The sequence below is a fragment of the Ochotona princeps genome, chromosome 20, assembly GCF_030435755.1.
Source record: "Ochotona princeps isolate mOchPri1 chromosome 20, mOchPri1.hap1, whole genome shotgun sequence".
In the NCBI taxonomy this organism is placed as follows: Eukaryota; Metazoa; Chordata; class Mammalia; order Lagomorpha; family Ochotonidae; genus Ochotona; species Ochotona princeps.
The window spans coordinates 36,422,878-36,442,599 of record NC_080851.1 but is presented as its reverse complement, the minus strand read 5'-3'; the positions used below and the strand labels follow the sequence as shown (position 1 = coordinate 36,442,599).

The following is a 19,722-nucleotide window of genomic DNA, read 5'->3' as shown; positions in this document are numbered from 1 at the left end:
GAAAACTCACAGAAATCTGCTTCAACGTTGGGCGAGTTGTTTCCAAGTCACTGTTACAAGCACAGAGTGAGCCTAGATTGACTTGGCTCATGCCCCCAAAAGGTACAGAGGTGTCAGTGGCTACACTCATACAAGGCCAGACCCAGCAGGCTTGCCATGAACCTGACCGGCTGCTGACATGTAGAAAAACTTGCCTCTGTCATAGACCTTGGATGTATGTTTGTCTCCTCCAAGAATTGTTTCTTAATAAATGTACTGTTTTCACAGGGCAGGTGATTGGAAGAAAAGAGCAACATAGCAGGCACAGGGTGATGCCTCTTGGCCAAAGGGGGGGCTTCTTGCATAAGATAGCCGATCCCTTTTCAAAAAGCACTTGAAATGAAGGAAAGCAAAAGAAGTAAACTCTAAGACAACATCTACAGTGAATCAGTCTGTGGTATCACTTCACAGGAAATGGCTATGGACATGCACCCCGGTGCACGTGTCACCACTACTGAAGTTCCCGGCGCTCGCTGCACTGTTAGCAGAGGAGATGTCTAGATGCATGGTTAGTTGGGTGTGCGGCAGACAAGCCCACTGTCCTCTCGCCCACCCTCTCTCTGTGTCCCCGCTCACGTTTTCCAATCCCAGGAGCACGAGGAGGGGGATGGTGGTCATCCCTCCTTGGATCCATTCCTCCAGCGACACCGTCCCGTCGTGGTCGTAGTCAATCTCTTCCATCATTTCATGAAGGATCTGCAAGGCGGTGGGAGGATAGGGGATACTTGCACATCACATAGCACAGCCCCCCTGGACTGTCTGGCAGCTACATGGGGTTTGGGGAACAACACCCGGTAACGCAGCCCACCATCAATCCCATCACCGAAGAATACCAGCTCTCAAATCTGGCTACTCACCTTCATCAGAGAAGTAGGTACTTACCTTTTCAGTATCTTTCCAATGAACAACACGGTTAATATAAGAAGGTAAATTTAAGAGTGAAAATTTTCCCTAAGTACTTTCTCTGGGGTATATACATATATATATATGTATATACACATATATATTTATATATTTAATGTATTTGTATTTAATTTACTCAAATATTTTCTGGATGTATATCTATTAATTATGTATTAATATATAAATATATATATATGTTTCTGGATATATATCCAGAAAATATTTGAGCAAATTAAAATCATGGCAAAGACCAAATAATTCTTTTTTAAGTGTAAGGAGTGAAAGAATGGGTTGTTTTAATGACCTGTGAGAAATCCACGGAGTCAAGAAGTTAGAGCATCTAATCATCTCTGATTAAATATCTTGTATTTTTTGAGAAAAAAAAATGCTTCTTTGAAAGGCACAGAGACACCCAGAGAGAAACAGGCAGAGACAAGCTGCCATCTGTTCCCTGAGCACCAAAGGCGTGCAGTGACCAGGGCTGAGCACAGTCAGAAGCCGGGATCCAGGAAGCCATCCCGTCCCCTGGCTGAAGGGCAGGGACTCAGTCATGCAAGCCACCACTGCTTCTCAGGGTCTATCTTCAGAGGAAGTTAGGGCTAGTGGCTGGGAGGAGCATGGGAACCCAGCATCCAGCCAGACTCTTTGCCTGAGGGTTACCACACACAGTGTCCAGAATCTTCCTCCCAGGGTCTATTTGTAACATGTTTACTCCTCTGTGTATAGTGGCAATACAGGTCCCCTCCATCTGAGGACTTCTGTGAGACCAGCAGAAGGACCCCTAACCCACATAGTATCATTATTTTGTGGTTAAGAGCAATGTATCTGAACTCTGACCATGTTGCCCTTGGCCACGAGGAAGGCAAAGCATTTCCATCTGAAGGTACTAGGACATGGTCAGAAATGATAGGAGATCCATTGTGCTTCCATCATTTGCAACTTGTAACCAAGTTGGCACAAGAAAGACATCTAAAGAGAATTTGAAGCAAGATTGAAACAGGTGCGATGCCTGCAGTTCTGGACCTTTGCGTGGAAAGTGTCTGTGCCCCAGTGCCACCGTGCTTGGACGTCTTTCTTGCGAGTCACTGGGAAAGCAGATTAGTATAGCCACAATCTGAACTGCGAGTGTTGGACAGGAAGATGTTTTAGGAAGCAAAACAAAATTCCAGAAGAAATAATTCAGCATTTTCTTAATCCTCAAGTTACAGGATAGAACTGGTACAATGTAGTAAACATCTGTTCCATGTCCTACCCCTTGAGTTCATCCTTTAGAATTTGAACAACAAAGATATGTGGGAAGAGAACTGAAGGATCGAGCCTCGGTTCCAAATACTCTCATGCAGCTCCCGATAAGCCTAATTTTAGTTTGACAAAATCCCTTTCTGAGGACAGCTCTGTCTTCTCTGGGAATCGCAACCTGTTCCATGCATTTGCTTTTCTTTATTACTTATACAGAGGAATTTGTCAATGTGCATTTTTATTCAGCATGGGCAGAGCTGTGCAAGCATCAAGATGCAGTGGTTACCGTGACAGCAAACACAGGAATCACAGCAAGATGGCGATCTTGACCCCAGAAGCATGGCTGACATATGGGGTGCCCTGGTCCATGCCTGGTGTCCTCCAGCAGGTGCTGGACACGTTTAGGCTGTGCAGCCACCAACGGTTCCCCATCCTCTTCTGCTTAGGCTGACAGACGTCTCCCCCACCTGAGAGACACCTGTTGTTGGCGGCTCATCATGTCCATATCTGCTTCAAGAGTGGCCTGGGGTGGTGGTGGTGGGGAACTGTTTGAGATGAATGGAACTTGTGAGAGCTACCCCTGATTTCAGGGAAGATAGGAACAAGCTGAATGCCACAGAAAGCTCAGTGCTGCTACCACCTGCGTCAGCATGGCACATGCCAGCTCTCAGTGCTGCCTGCCCATCTCTGTGCACGCAACACATGTTCTCATTGAAAATCAGAGCCCCACCCCAAGGCCACTGAGCCGAGATTGGGAGAGTCCACATCGCTCTACAAACAGGGTCCTCCTGTGCAACTTGCTTGGACCTCTTTAGCTTCAGCTGATAAAGAAAGGCAAACGGTATCAGAGCTCTTGTCTGACATTCTTTCACAGCATCAGTGTGAACGTTAGGCTAAAATAGGCTTCTGGAATTCATGTCAAATATACACTTTTAAAATAAAACCGATGTTTGACTTGCTTTCTTCATGTTCGCATTGCAAAATGTGTTTTCCAAAACACAATGAGTGTGACTGCTCTGAGGAACTTTCCCCTAATTAATACTTGTGACCGAAGTTTCTCATGTATGTTAGACATTTGTCCAAGTTTGAAATGGTGACATCAGCATGCTGTGACTAAGAAGCTTCTGTGTCATTACAGGGATTGTGGTTATCATTTCCTGAAATAATTGCATTTAAAATACCTGCTTTATATTTAACTCACATCAGTGTTTTGACCAATCAACTTTAAAATATATGGTCTCAGGACCAGCGTGATGGTTTAATTGGCTAATCCTCCCCTCATGCAAGCTGACCCTGCTGCACTTTGCCCCAGCTCCCTGCTTGTGGCCTGGGAAAGCAGTAGTTGATGACCCAAAGCTTTGGGACCCTGCACCTGTGTGGGAGACCCGGAAGAAGCTCCTGGCTCCTGGCTTCTAGTTTTGGGTCAGTTCAGCTCCTGCCATTGCAGCCATTTTGGGAGGAAACCAGCGGACAGAAGATCTTTCTCTCTGTATCCCCTTCTGTCTGTAAAATTGCCTTTTGAATAAACATAAACAAATCTTCGCAAAAAAAGAATATTTGGTCTTAATTTATTCATTTTTAAAATGCAGAGAAGAGCAGACACTTCAGTTGGCCGCAAGTGTGAAGTGACACATTGTCACAACGCACCATGCATAGCAGAGTCTTCATGTTCCGCTTGCCAGCCTGACATGACCATGGCATGTCCATCAGCGGCTCCTGTTACTCTCATGTATCCAAGACCATGACTCAAAATCATTCCCATCAGGGGAATGCAGAAGTTCCTAAGGGACACGATCTGTGACTGACGCTTCCGTTGAGCCATGCATGCCAGGAGCCTCAGGGGGTACAGTCAAACAGCAGTCATGCAAGCAGGTCCGCCCAAACGACAGAGAGGCCTCCCGGATTTAGCCAAGAGTCAAACTGTTCCTATACCTACTGGGTTTAGTTCAGTGACATCCCACTCCAGGTACTCCGCCACATGCATCATTTGACTGATGATGTTCTCCAGTTCCTGGGGCAGTGACACACACACACAGAAAGAAAGAGCATGAACACAAGGTTTCAGTGAGTTCTTAAACATTATAGGCATTCTTTTGTCCAATACAGAGCTCAACATCTTTTAGGAATCACAAAATAAGTGTGATATAATCATTCTCACACATGCCATTATAAAAACGGTTTTCAAAAAGTATAAGGAAATGGGATTAAAGATTTTTTTTAGGTACCAATTCTTTTAAATCCCTTCACACTTGAAAACATATTTTCTGAAAGTGTCTTTTGGGGATAAATAAAGAAACTCGCTCTTAAAGTTCTGGTTGACTGTACTGAATGGAGGGTCCGGACTCTACCCTATTTCTGTTACTTGCTCGAGAGATCTTCAGCACTAGGGGGCGCCGTCGCACCGAGGAGAGAGTCGCATGGCTTCCTGGCCTCTTGCGGGCGCTTGCCAAGTCCGAATGTCCTACCCTTTGGCCTGGAGCCAGAAGAGGGTGGGTGGGAAGAAGTGTTCAAGGTTTATTTTTTACTTTGATAAGCTGAGGACTGAAAATCTATCGACTGTTCTAGTCCTTCCTTTGGCCTTGTTCGTTGTGCCGCAAGGATGTTCAGGACACAGAGATTAAGTACAAGCAAAGTTTATTTTGTGAGGCGATAGGGTTTTAGCTTGAATTTTCAAATTACACTGCTCACTTGTCAATTCGTGGAAGAACTGCTAGTGAAATACATATGTCTTGGCTAAGAAAAATTAAAATATTTTATATGTATAGATTGAATATTTGAATTTTTCTACATCTATCTTCAGAGAAAATTAAACACAGTTTTGTAAAATGCTTGTCATTTTAAATATAGATGTTATATGATGTTAACCGGGTGCCTCATAGTTTAATTTAAAATTGCAAGAAGCATTTAAAGTATGTTCATTGAGGATTCTTCGGCTTAAATGCCTGATGTAATAAGTGCTGTCAGTATTCTTGGAAAGGAGAATATATTCTAAAATAGGCTGTTTGGGGCTCTGGGACTCTTCTGAGAGCTAACACTGTAACCCATCTCTCCAAAAATGTACAGCCTTCATTTTGCTACTTAGGCTGAACAGGTTGCTCTGAAAGCAATATAAACATAAATGTTATTATTAGTGAGAAGCAAATTCTGAAATTTGTAACAATTATGTGTGTGTGTATGCGTGTTGTATGTGTCTGTGTGCTACTGTTACCTGCTGTAACTGTCCCTTCATGGATTGTCAAGGATTGTAAGGACAGGGACGTGTCGCTGGCCTGTTAACAGGTCTGTGCCATTGCAGATGTCATGGAGCCCCTGAGAGACTCAGTCTCAGGTCGCTCCAAAGGCCACACCAACCTCACTCAGCTGAGACCTCCCCGACCCTGAGACCAAGCATGTTCCTCTGTGAATTTGTCTTGCCTTGAAGAAGATAAGCTAGACACGATCAACATCTTTCGTCTTGTTCAGACATAGCGGTCACGTGTTCAAATGATCTATTTTCTGGTTTCCCTCCCATAGGCGAACGGTTGCAATTGAAAAGCATCAAATGACTTTAGAACGCACATTTTGCGCTTGATATTGAAAGAAATCGATATGGCAGTAGTTTGTGTGCTAACGCCGGCAAATCATATTCATACCTTCAATCATGCGCCACGAAGAGTGGCTTAACCATAAGTGCGTCTCTGCTCCTAGCTCATTACTTAATATCGGTAACATGGGTTAAAACATTGCTGACAACCTACCATATATGTTCAAAAAGAGTGGCCACAGGCCCAAACATTCTTTTACTCCATTGTCAAGTCAGTTAGAAACCGTAGCTAAAAACCTAGTGAAATAATAATTACGTTAACTTAAAAATTCCTTTCCATTCTGCTTCTATTTGCAGGATCCTTTTCAGTATCGAATCTCATTAATAGTTTTCCTTTCTCTCCGGATCAGTGGTCTCAAGTTGCTGTTACATGGTGCGCAGACGCGATTGGAGCGCCTTTGCTACACACGTTTGGAGCAGGACAAGAAAAGTCATGCTTTTGTCGGTTGAGTAGAACAGTGCTAATCAGAACAGTTTGCTAAGATCATTTTTAAAAAATGATAGGAATTCGGTGCAAGGGCATGCAAATTGTGTTACGTGTGCCTTGGGTGGTAATAGCTATAAATTTATTCATTGCATTTTTCAGGAGAAACTGCTTTCAAATTCTTCACAGAAAACTTGAAGAAAAAAAATTACCGAGCTGTCGAGGAATCCATTCCCGTCGGTGTCATAAAGGCGGAACATAACTGAAGGGAAAAAAAACAAGCGTGAGTGGAAGAAAGGTGACAGATGAACAGGGTTGAAGCTAGTTTCGGGCGGATGCTTTAAAACTTAGTTTCTCTTGGAAACAACTTCCCGATCTTCCACTCTCTTCAAAGCAATCCATACATGGGATCATTTTGTAAACGAACTGAAAACAAGCTCATGAGCAAATAAGCATACCAGACACTAGAAATAAAGTTTATTAGATTGTGTTTTCCGCCAAGAAATGTTACCAAGTGCTGCAGTTCATTCAAATTCTTTCTTGTGAGGGATCATTGGATATCAAATCATAAACAGCGAAGGAGAACCTGTAAGAGAGGCTGGGTAGCAGAAGGAAGAGCGGATAAGAAAAAGCGAATATTAGGAAATCTACAAACCACTCATGACTTGGAACTCACCATGCACTGTCCCAAGGGTTTGGTCAAACAGCTGTTTTTGAAAGAAGGATCACCCTGCTATGGTTGCACATTGGCTATGAAAGTCAGGTGGTACACACCACCACGGGTGCTGGAACCAGCACAGGAAAGTGGATACACAGTGAAGACACCATCTTGGAGTGTTCCCACTTACAGCTTCCTGCTAAATGCACACACTGCTAGACCACAGTGGTGGCCGGAGTAGTTTTTGCATCTCCGAGTTCTACGTGCAGGTCGTGGATTGAGTCCCTTAGATCCCGGCTGTGGCCCAGCCCAGTCAAAACCTCCTTAGACATTTGGAAAAGGATCCAGCCAGTGTGGGCACTCACTGTCTCCATTTCTCTCTCTCGCTTTCTCCCTTCCAAATAGAGAAAAGTAAAGAAGAAAGGAAGGAAGGAAATGACACAGGGAAAGAAGGAAGCTAGCAAGAGAAAGGAAGAAACAAGCCAACCAGACGAAAGAAACGAAAACCGCGGGTCACTGTTACTCTAGGTCGCCTATTAGCGCTGCAGGTGGGAGCGTTTAAAACAAGGGCTGCTTTTTCTCTTCCGACAGGCGCTGGCCCATTCAGTGCCCCACCACCAGAGATGAAAACGGTTTATTTGTGTAAATCCCTTGGAGCTTCCTGGTGTGTCACTTCTTTGAGTGTTGGTCCTATGCCAGGGAGCTCAGGAAGGCAGGAGGACTGAGGGGTCCCTGGGTGACCCACAGCACGAGGAGGTTGGGAAGCGGCTGCAGGTGCCATTGGAAACAAACAGGGGTGACCCATCCAGCTGTAACAACACAAGGGTGGAAACAGGGGTTTGCATTGGGTTTGTACAATCGCCTGACGAATCTTGATGACTGAAAGCCCATGTCTGTAAAGACTCCGGCAACCTTGAAGCACAATTGCACAATAACTTTTCAGATATCTGTGATGATATTTGTGTTTTTGGTGTCTACTTACTTTTCCAATGTTAGAATAAAATTATTTATAAATTTTACAATTTGCTTCCATATGGCTAGACATTTTGCCAATTTAACTGATATTCTATCTTTTATAAGAAACAAATACTAAAATGCTCAAATGTAAGGGAGGATATGTATTTACTAAATACATGGAACATGTAATAGGTTTATTTTCAAATGTCGGCAGAATTTCCATACTTTCTTCTACAGCGATTATGCTGATTCATATCCTTTTAGATAAATAAAAAAACAAGGTTAAAGGACATAATGTTAGATCCTCCAAAAGACTTAAATGCTTTCTGGTTCCAGGTGAGATGATGATAACTTTTTTATTTTCATTGGCCATTTAAACAGTCTCTTTTTGAAATGACGATTAAGTGCTCTTGTCAAGTTTTCTTTGGAGTTATTTGTAATTTTTTCCTGATCCACATCTGTTCCTTTTTAGGGCCTATGCTGCATTTTTTACCCTCCCAGTCTGCTCTGAGGTTTCCCATTGTTAATGTCACCATTTTATGAACTGAAGATCACAGTTTTATAATAGAAGTCTAATTTATTTATCCTGCTGTTTATGGTAGGATATTTGTGTGGTGTAAGAAAATGTTACCCATCACAAGGGGTAAAAACCTATTTTTCTAATCACCAACATACAGTAGATTTGCAATTCAACCTTGGTTATAATTTGAGATGGAGAAGATCTTAATTTTGTTGTGAATATATAACAGATTTTATTTTTCCAAGAGCAATGGAAATAACGACACCCTGTAAGTTTTTCTCCCACATGATCTGCCACTTCCCCATCAGAAGGGTTGAGCAAGCGAGCAAACAGGAGTGAATCCTCACAACCTTCTCAGGATATTCCAGGTCCAGTCCACTTGTAACCACAGGGAACTGCAGCCAGAGGGCTTGAGTCCTTTTTCTTGAACTGAAACTTTTAGTCACATATTCAACTTGTGCTACATCTCCAGCTATGTCATGACCACGTTTCCATGTATGTTTGAATCAGCCCACCGACTCCCTGTTCGATGTTACTGCTTCTAAGTCTGTTGCTGCAACAGTCCAAGCCATCTTCACAGCTCCAGCTTCCTCATCCCGGGGTACCGAGGCGGCTGGGAGGCTGGGCAGAGTTTACGCCCTCATATTCCCTCTCCCCCAGGTACAGGCAGGAGAAAAAGAAAATGTGTAAACAATGGTCTGGCCCACTTTCCCCCGATCCTTAACCCTTAAAAAGAAAAGTCCTTGGGCCTTTGAACCCGCGTGGGAGATCCGAAACAATCTCCTGGATCCTGGCTTGTCATCCGTTCAGTTCAGGTCATTGTCACCATTAGGGAATTGAACGAGATGGAAGATCTCTCTCTTTCTCTATCTCTCCTTCGCTATGCAACTCTGTCCCCAAATAAAAATAAGTCCATTTAAAAACAAATAACATGCAATCAAATACACAATCATTTTGTTTGAGTTAAACGTGGTGTCTGTTATCCTTGTCCTCTGCATTTATCTGTAATATTTGCAACATTTTGTATTTTCTGATGATGCCATGGGCGACACATCTGACCCTGGAATTTTAATAAGTTACAAATTCAATTAAATTAATGAATAGGAGAATTTTAGGATTTGAAACTTCTTATTTTGTTAACCTTGCTAAGTTGTGATTTTCTACGAATGTACCTTTTACATCTAATTTTTGAGGGTACTTGTGTAAAATTATCCATAAAATGCTTTATTACTCTTTACCTGTGGGCAACAACATCTTATTTTTCTATTCCTTTGTTAGTCGTCTGCATGACTTCTGCATTCTCTAATGTGAAACTTGAGGCTGAACGTGTTTTATTTTTCCAGATTTTGGAGATGATGGGTTTTGTGACCTTGAAGTTGGTTAAGCCACTGCTTGGAATCTCCGCAAGCTTCAGTCCCAGCTTCCTGTGACTGTTCCTGGAAATAACCAGATGATGGACAAGCAGCTGGGTCCCTGCAATCTGCTCATCAAACTGTGCTGGACCTCCTGGTCTGGCTGCTGCAAGCCGTTAGGGAGCGAGCCAGTGGGGGAGGGAGGATTCTGCCTTCTCTTTCTGTTTGCTTTCAACTCCAACAATATTCTACCTTTAAATACATATTTTTAAAAAGTTGGAATATACAAGTGCATATATGTATATAGACACATATATGTATATAAACATATATACACACATATACATATAAAATGGTATCTTGGAAATGAGACCCAGGTCTAAACAATATCCATTCACGTTTTATAAATAGCCTGTACAAATAGCCAGAGGGCAATTCATTGTAAGAATTCTGATGGTCTTATCATGAAACGATGCTTGTATACATAGCTGAAGGGACACTAAATAAACAGTATGTTGTGCCTCTGCATGTTGACTGTGACTCAGTGTTAGAAGTCAGCTATGAGATTTTTTTCCCCCAAATGTGGCATCACTATGATCTTCAAAATGGCATGGATTTGAGCGAATTTGTGATGTCTGACATTTCTGCTCAATTTGTTTTGATTTATTTTTAAAAGTCTTTTCAAAAGGGCCTAATGCACAACCCCAGTGGCTAAAGTCCTCGCCTTGCTTGTGCCAGGATCCCATACGGGCGCTGGTTCATGCCCCGCTTTGGCCCTGCTTCCCATCCAGCTCCCTGCTTATGGCCTGGGAAAGCAGTCGAGGATGGCCCAAAGTCTTGAGACCCTGCACCTGCATGGGATACCCGGAAGAAGCTACTGGTTCCTGGTTTCAGTTCAGACTAGCTCTGGCCGTTGTGGCCACTTGGGGAGTGAGCCCAGAGGATGGAAGATCTTTCTCTCCCTCTCTGTAAATCTGCCTTTTCAATAAAAAATAAATGAATACTTTTTAAAAAATGAAAATTGTTATACCTGCTGGAACGTTAACTATTATATGTCCTGAATTTCAAACAAGTCCTTGGAAAGGGTTAACATTTTTCTTTAGCCCTGGAGGAAAGCAGAGTAAGCTAGCAATTTTATTTATTTATTTATTTATTTATTTATTTAGCTATTTATTTATTTATTTATTTACTTATGTAGGTCCACTTTACTAATTTAAAATTGTTGTGAGGTCAAGAAAAAAAATATGGCGTGAAGATATATATATGCTGACTTTTTCATTAAAGTACCATGATAGCCATGGCAGGGATCAAATTCATTTGCATCTATAAGCATAGAGAAAGTGAGAAGAAAAATCAAGAAGCTTTTCAGAATTTGGGAACAAAGGTGTACGCTGGGACACTAACTTAGAGACCATAAGATTAAAGAAAAGCTAGTAGAGAGGGCACTGCGCTCATATTTATACAAGAGGCCAGGAAATAAATTAACCCTTCCAATACTGCCCCTCACGCTTTACACCTCAACAACCTACTTCATATCAAGCCTTTGAGTCCTGCAAAAGTCAAATCAAATGAATTTGAACCCAAGGAAATGTGATCACGGCAGGGACTGTGTGAGGGTCCATGTGGCGACTACTCAGAGAGCTCACACAGCTTCCCTAGTTTCAGGTGTCAGATGGCACACGCCCGCCCACCCAGCCGTCGCCTCACTCCAGTCCTCCCCAACTTGGAGTACACTCCCAGTGTAGGGAGGCGGGAAGATGCTGTCAGTGAAAACTGCAGTCTATGACGTAAGAGCAGACCCCGATTCTGCTCAGAATGAATGGGTGCTCTACAAAGCTACAGTGTGCGACAGAAAAAAGGGGGGGAAAGATTTCACCGCAAAATGGAAAAGAAATCCCAGGTGGGAAATGGAAGGTACAAGAGGGAACAAAGAGAGAACAGGAAATAGGAAAGCAGGGGAAAATAACAGGTACCATCTGAAATGACAGTCATTCTATAAAGACTGAGCCAGTGTTATACAGGGGAAGGGGTGATAAACAGTGAGCAAAAGGGAGACACGGAGCACGCAAATTCCTAAGACTACATTTAAGGGAAAGAAACTGGGAGCTGACTAACAATCGAACAATAGAAAAAAAGTAAGTAACAGAAAGGAAACTATTAGCGCAGCGAGCCTTGTTGTGTAACAGTTAGTCAATCTCCAACGCCAAGCAAAGCGATGACCCAGCAGATCTTAGACTCCATGAACAGAACCGCAGGAGTGCCCGGATGCGACAACAAGCCCAGTCATGACTCATTCTGTCCACAGAGCTGCGAGAGTGGGTGCCTGCTGCAAAGTGACGAGCTAGCTGAACCCACTCCCTTCTATTTTAATGCTCAGGAAATTTCCCTTTATGTAGGAACAATTATGTTCCCACACAGGTATCCAGCTGAAAGATCAGAGCCAAGGCGTATTATGCAAGACACAAAGACATATTATGCGAGTTCTTTTTTTCTTTCTTCCAAAGATTTGCACAGTCGCATCTACCTGTTCTCTATGTGAATATCCTAATGTTTTTGTACTTTCCACAATGTTATTACGGTACTATAAAATTCATTATTGACGACTTGGAGGTATATATTCTAAGGCATTTAAACTGCAAATTCTTTAATTTATAGTTAATTTTGTTTTTGTATTTTAATGCCTGCTTTAAATGCTTTTAAAGGCAGAAAAAAAAAATCCTCCCAATGACTTTTGACATCCTTTGCCTGTCTTTTTGAACAATCGTATTTATTCCTCCTCTTATCTGAATGGTGGACACACACACACACAATGTGACAGAGACACGGGGACACACATAGAGAGAGATGGATACACACAGAGAGATCTTCAACCTGCTGGTTCATTTCTTAGTTGCCCACAACAGCTGGCGCCAGGGCCGGCTGTAGGACCCCACCACTTGAGCTACTTCCTGGCACCTCCCTCGGTCTGCGTGAACTCGATCCCAGGAAGAGCCACCACTGGACACCTCTTTTTATGTCCACAAAAGAAACAAGTAAAACAATAATTGAAAGACAGTTTCCGCAAACAACAAGAGCAACATACTGTGGGTCAGAAGCAGTAGGTTTTGGACACAATCCCATTATCTGGTGGCATAGCTAGTATTCCTGTTTTCTGGGCTTTAGCCTTTTCTTTGATAATTATAAAAAGGTCAAGTCAATGATCTTCAGGGATGTCAAGTCTTGCTGGTTCTGTGATCAATTGCAGCAATGGTAACACCTGCAACCCAATGACTCATTTTTCAAATATTTCCTTGCTAATTTATTTTCAGCAATATGTCTCAAGTGAATGAAGACTCATTTAAAAATTGCTCTTGCTAAATTATTAACACAAAACAGCAATCCAGATGTGAGTACTACGTATTAATTCAAAGTACCAAAGAACTTCTCAGTTGGACATCTTAACCCGCACTACATTTGGTTTCCAAAGCACTCATTGGCTTCCATACAGTTCCATTCACTGGGTGTCTACAAGCTTGCATGTGTGCCGTCAGTATAGAGAGCAGAACGGGCATATGCTCACAGTGCCAGACGCTAAGGGGAGGGCACCAACACGACTAAGAAATGGCAAGAGGCCTGTGATGGATGGTAAGCTCAAGTGTAGGAAAGACTGGATTAAAACTGTACCTGGAGAGGTAGAGAAAAATCTCCAATAAACACACTGCAGCCCAACGAAACACACAGGGTGTAAAAGGTCATGGTCTGACCGATGGTTTAGAAGCTGATCCTCATGACATTATCTGTGCCTGTGTGTGCAGTTCAAGGCCAAATGCAACCCCAGCATGGCAGGCTGGTATCAAGCTGTGGAGCAAGATGAGTTTATGAATGCGAAGGCTAAGGGTATAAACTGTACAATTTGAGTCAATGAAGGAGCAACCCAGAGCGCTTTTCCCCTGAGTCCAAGGAGAAGCGTTGGAGAAAAGCTGTGGGAGTGGACTTGGCTGTCACAGTTGCCATGAGTGGGAGTGCAAAAGCTCCCACGTAACCAGTGAAACAGGGACTGAAAAGCTGGGAAAACAACAGGTCCCTTGAATTCAGTTTCAACTGGAAAATGAAGATGGAGAGACTCAACAGGCAGTGACCTGAGATTTTTGTGTAGAGACATGTTCTTGGGAACCGCATTTGTTTCATTAAAATCGCTGCCATGACAGTTTATAAGCAGATAAGCAGGAGCCAAATTATTGGCTTTAGTATTGTGAAAGAGAAAATTGACATCAAGTCCGGCCCAATAGTCTAGTGGCTAATTCCTTACCTTGCAACTGCTAAGATCCCATATTGGTGCTAGTTCATGTCCCGGCCACTCCATTTCCATCCAGCTCTCTGCTTGTAGCCTGGGAAGGGAGTAGAGGACGGCCCAAAGCCTTTGGACCCTGCACCCATTTGGAAGACCTGGAAGAAGTTCCTGGCTCTTAGCTTTGGATCGGCTTAGTCTTGGCCATTGCGCCTACTTGGGGAGTGAAAAATCTTTCTATCTGTCCTGTTTTCTCTCTGTAAATCTACCTTTCCAATAAAAATAAGTAAGTCTTAAAAAATAATAATTGACACTGTGCATTGCAGGATCTTTTTAAATTTGCAAACATAAGAAGCCAAAGGCAGCAGGCACAGACAGTATTGTGGGGATTGGTTGAGTATTGAGATATTTTCATTTCCTTTTATTCATTGCATGTAACAAATATTTATGTAGCTCACAGGAGTGTACAAATTTATGTGAGTAAGCATTAATGTCATATTCTTAGCTATCCCATGAGATCCATATTATCTGTGACTCAACTCTTCCAAGTGAAAGTGTCTTGAAGGAGGTCTCTATGCTAAATGCACCCACGTCACTTAGAAAGAGAACCTGGAGTTTACACGGAATCAGTTTAAATCAAAGTTCAATTTCTTAAGGGACAAGTCATACTTAAATTAAACATAAGAGAGGAAGAAGCTACGTGAACACGGCTGAGACCAAAGGTAAATTTGTAGAATTTTAAGTCTTAGAATAAAACCAGCCCTTGGAAATTACTTGTCTAGGGGAATTTCAGCAGAAGGCCTGAACAAACTACATGAAAATCAAGTCACAGATTTTGAGTTTTGCAAGGGGACTTGAAAGGAAAAAAAAGAGTGGCAGACTGCTCATGAAGTACTATGTAGAACTCTAGACTGGGGAGGCGAGGGCACAGCATAGAATCAGTCCAGGCATCTGCCACTTCACTAGCTAGTGAGTGAGACAAACACTTGGGCATGTTTGTGGTCACCCCTATCCCGGCTCACAAGGACAAGTTCCCAGACACCTTCCTTTTGAGTCTCAGGGCAGGAGACAAGAGTGGGTTTAGCAGAGCCCGTGGAAGCAGAATAAACCCGGGCATTTGTGTTCCTTAAATGTCTTTAAAAAATATGACTTGAGTTCTTTGAAACACAGATTTATAGAGAGAGAGGGAATGACAGACAGGGAAAGAAGCCTTCCATCCCTGGTTCACTTCCCGAATACCACGAGAGCCAGGACTGGACAGGGCTGAAGCTGAGAGCCTACAAGACCATCCAGGCCTTCCAGTGAATGCCATGGGCTCAGCCATCTTCCACGACTTTTCCAGCCTTGTTAGCAGGGAGCTGGATCAGAAACAGAGCAGAGGAACTTGAGCAGCGCTCGTACGGGGTGCTGGCATCCAAGCGTGGCATTTATCTACTGCACGATTGCCCCATAAGTTGCTTTCAATGGATAAACTTTATGTTGAACACTCTTAATGTCAGGGAGGGGTGAGAATTAGTGAGAAACCCCGAACATGTTAAGATATTGTTTTGGAATAAGTACCTTTATTATAAACATCAACCAACAATATAATCACCTGACCCAAAACTCAGCTAAGATAATTTCACAAATATTGCCACTGCACATCACTGTCACACACAGCATCTGCCAGTCAGGGTGACCCAGGTCTGGGTGGGTGTGCTTGCTCCAGGGAAAAGGGGACAGTGTCAGCCAGGGCCCAGGGAATACCAGCAAGTGCATCTGGGAAAAGCTAATTCTCAGATCCCATCTCATACCTGCTAAGTCGGAGATTGAAAGTGCACCTTGCAAGCTGTTTGGGTTGGCAAGCCCGGTGGGTGACTCTGCTAGGTGATGAAGTGTGTGAACCGCTCTTTGAAACCAATGTGTATGTCTTTATTTCTGCTTCGCCTCCTGGAAGTCAGAGCCCAACTTCATAGTTTCCTGCACGAGTTCACTATTATAGATGCTTGTTTCATGGATTTTCATGCTATTACCATTTTTCTTTTCATTCTTCTTGCTTATAATATGTTAAGTAAATTGCAACCCTTTTGGACATCAGAATGCGTTAATTCAACCATCATTGCATATGTTGAAAGTCTTACTGAGAAATTCAAATTTAGTTCTATGTGAAAGAATGTAAAGAATTTGTAAATGTAAAATTGCTGAAGGGTGAACATTAAAATGATAACTTACTAAAGGTAGGTGAGAGGATAGTATTCAGGCATAGCTGATGTGGGAAAAGGGCAGATATTGACATGAAACAACGAAGAGAAAAACAAGCCCCTGATGATTTTGATGTATCGTTATCATAAAGACAACTTCAAGAGCAACAGAAAAGAAAAAAAAAAAAATGAAGAAAACTCGAGTATCGCTGAATTTAAGGTGAAAGCCAGGCACAGCAATGTGTCCCAGAGGGGTCTGAAGAAATGGTTAACAATAAGAGAAAATCCAACCGAACCGGGTAGAGGCAGGAGAAAGAGCCAGCTCAGACCAGTGCTGCGTAATACTGAAGAAAAGCGAAGGGAAGGCAGCTTGACTTGAGTTCATTCCAGTGTCCGAGCGTGGAGCGTGAATGACCCTTCGGGCTACAGCATGGACAGAGGCTACCGGGTCTGGCCCTCAATTTAGAAACTTTAAACGGTGGATGCTTCTTAGGAGTTCCACTTTAAGCGCAATTTGAGCTAGAAATAAGTAAGGTGCAACACCAAAGACCCTTCAGGGGAGAATTAATGGCGACCTCCTTTATTCTCAGCTCTGGCACAAATTTCTGTCTTTGTGTTTTTCTTAGTCATCCCAAACACGGTGCTGGTAACACCTGCGTAAACTTTCTGGTTGGCTGTCACTTCAATAAAATTCATCGAATGTTAATATTTATTTTGGAAGGAGAGAGCCTTATGTAGATTCTCCTTAGAAATACAAAATAAATCTTGAAAGGCAAATATTCTATAGTTATGAATAATAAATATGCATTTGCAGTAAGTTGCCCGTATGGTTTATTCACAACCTAAGCAGGTGTGTCTTTTAGAAAAGCAGATGATGAACTGTTTTCTGCTAGAAAAAATTTTATTTAAAAAGCTCCTGATAAAGCAACTAAAAATCTCTGAAAGCAGAATTCTGAGACATCGAAATGTTATACATTTGCATCAGGAATCTCAAAAGTTCGGGTGCATTTTCTTCACAACCATTTACGTAGAGGGAGATCTTTATTCATTTTAGCCTTATCCATGATCACGGGTTAATGACATTTTTGAGTGAACTGCAAATCGCAGTTTGAAACATTTGGAGGAGGTGTTGAAAAAAAAAAAAAAATCCTTTTCCCTGTTGCAGTGAGCATGATTTGCCACCAGAGGGAGCTCAGGCACTGACTTTGGATTAGATAAAAATGCTCTTCATAGAAGAAACAAAACTTATTCGGCTACGTTGTAAGTCCCAGAGTCAAATCTTACAATGGAACCTCTCACTCGTCCCTGCCTGAGGGAGGTGGAGAAAGCTGTAGGGGATTCCCTTTTGTAGAACACTCTCCCAGAAACCCAGAGACTGTCTCTAGCCCCTTCCTATGGGCTCCAAAGAGCTGGGGAACATTTGTAAAAATCCACCTGCCAAACAAGAAATCATCTTTTTTTTTTTTTTAAAGGACCTTGACAAATCATCTGATATCCAATCAGAGTCATTTTACTCAATAAAAATTAAACACAGTGGCAGTAGATGCAATTTTAAGTTCACTTCCATGGGCTAGAAGGTGGTTAGGAAAGTGAAATTCAGACACCTACACTCGAGTTTGTCCTCAGGCCTTCCTCTTTCGAGCAGAGACAGGTAACAGACTATGTCCTTCAGGTGGATGAATTCTGGGGAGCAGGTGTTGGCAGGAGATGAGCGAGGAGGGGTGACTGCACCTTTGCTCATTCTCAGACCTGGAAAACAGGACATGGGTCGTCACAGTTTGAAAAACAAAAATCAAGTGTCTTAAGTGCAGAAGACGTGGAAAAGCTAGGGGGATGGCAGACAGGCTGGGCGGAGACTCTGCGCTTCTTTTTAAGGAAGAAAGCGAATTCTCCAGAACGCCAGCACAGCGGAGTGAGACGTTTGATCCTGCCGTTGTCAACACGAAGGATCTTCAAGCAGTTCAGTGGAGACCTGTGAAAAATCTGGGTTTCAAAAGATTTTTTTTTTCACCACGATAAACTTACCTTACATTCCCATGTTTCATGGGCTTTTGGAAGCATCCGCCTAAGAGAGACAATTTCGTAAGGAGGGCCGTGCAGGGCGGCCCACTGCTGTGCGGTGCGGGGCCAGGGTGCCAGTGCTGCCCATGGTCAGTGCACCTGCAGAGTTGAATATGCGAGGAACCACGTTCCTTTAGGCAATGACAGATAGGAATAAACACTGGCCTTCCAGGAACACACTCGGGAGGGAATATGAGCCTGGCGTCTTCTGAGCTATAAATAACAGTAAGTGGCCACTCATCCATTCATGAAGGGGAGGCCTTCTGAGACGCGCACAGCGCTGTCAGTAAGACGCCCTGTTCACCTTCACGGAATCTGCCCTTGAGTATTGGTGAAGACAACACGACACAGATCTACGTGGACAGGATAAATGTTTAACAGAAAGGTAAAAACAGGGGCGGACACTGTCACGCAACAGGCTACTCCTCCACCTGCAAGAGCCAGCATCCCACACAGTGCTGGTTCATGTCCTGGCTGCTCGACTTCCCACCCAGCTCCCAGCTTATGGCCTGGGAAGGCAGTAGAGGAGGGCTCAAAGCCTTGGGACATTGTACCCATGTGGGAGGCCTGGAAGAAGCTCCTGGCTCTTGGCTTCGGGTTGGCTCAGCTCTGGGCAAGGTGGCCATTTAGAGTGTGTACCAGCAGATGTGAGATCCTTCTCTGTATGTCTCTCCTTCCCTCTGTAAATTTGGCCTTTAAATGAAAATAAAGAATATTTTTAAAAGAGGTAATGATGTATGTCTGTGGTTTGTTTCTAAAGCAGTGCTTACTGCGTCTCTGTAACCCAGGAATGACCCTGTATTGGAACTAAGGCAGGGAGCCTGGACGCCTGCTCATGGCTCCTGCAGATCCCTGACTGCCGCCTGGTGGCCATCTTACAGGGAAGCCACCTGCTGGTCCTTCTCTGGGACAGCCACCTGGAGGTCCTTCTCTAGTCAGCCACCTGGAGGTCCTTCTCTGGGATGGCCACCTGGAGGTCCTTCTCTGGTCAGCCGCCTGGAGGTCCTTCTCTGGTCAGCCACCTGGAGGTCCTTCTCTGGTCAGCCACCTGGTGGTCCTTCTCTGGGACAGCCACCTGGAGGTCCTTCTCTGGTCAGCCACCTGGTGGTCCTTCTCTGGGACGGCCACCTGGAGGTCCTTCTCTGGGACGGCCACCTGGAGGTCCTTCTCTGGGACGGCCACCTGGAGGTCCTTCTCTGGGACAGCCGCCTGCTGGTCCTTCTCTGGGACAGCCACCTGGAGGTCCTTCTCTGGGACAGCCACCTGGAGTTCCTTCTCTGGGACAGCCACCTGGAGTTCCTTCTCTGGGACAGCCACCTGGAGTTCTTTCTCTGGGATGGTCACTTGGAGGTCCTTTCAAGGGGCCTGGGCACAGCCAACTCTGTTCATCTCAAGGAGGAGACTGCACCCACGTCATGTACACCTGAGATTGCCTGAGGGAAAACCTCAGTTCCTCCTTGAAGTACATTTGGCCACAAAGGAGGTATTGAGGCAAGATAGCTAATAGGCTGTACGCGGAGACTTGATTCCTAACCACCC

At 43.7% G+C, this 19,722-nt stretch overlaps 1 protein-coding gene across 1 annotated transcript in view; it reads right to left on the bottom strand.

Annotated features, from left to right (window-relative positions):
• Positions 1 to 19,722, bottom strand: part of DGKB (diacylglycerol kinase beta) — a 633,251-nt gene that overhangs the window by 430,905 nt on the left and 182,624 nt on the right. The window contains exons 5-8 of the mRNA XM_036493711.2: positions 17,731 to 17,871; positions 6,401 to 6,450; positions 4,118 to 4,192; positions 616 to 735 (exon numbers count right to left, since the gene is read on the bottom strand). Of these exons, the coding sequence (XP_036349604.2) occupies positions 616 to 735; positions 4,118 to 4,192; positions 6,401 to 6,450; positions 17,731 to 17,871 (386 nt within the window). The remainder of the gene's footprint in view (positions 1 to 615; positions 736 to 4,117; positions 4,193 to 6,400; positions 6,451 to 17,730; positions 17,872 to 19,722) is intronic.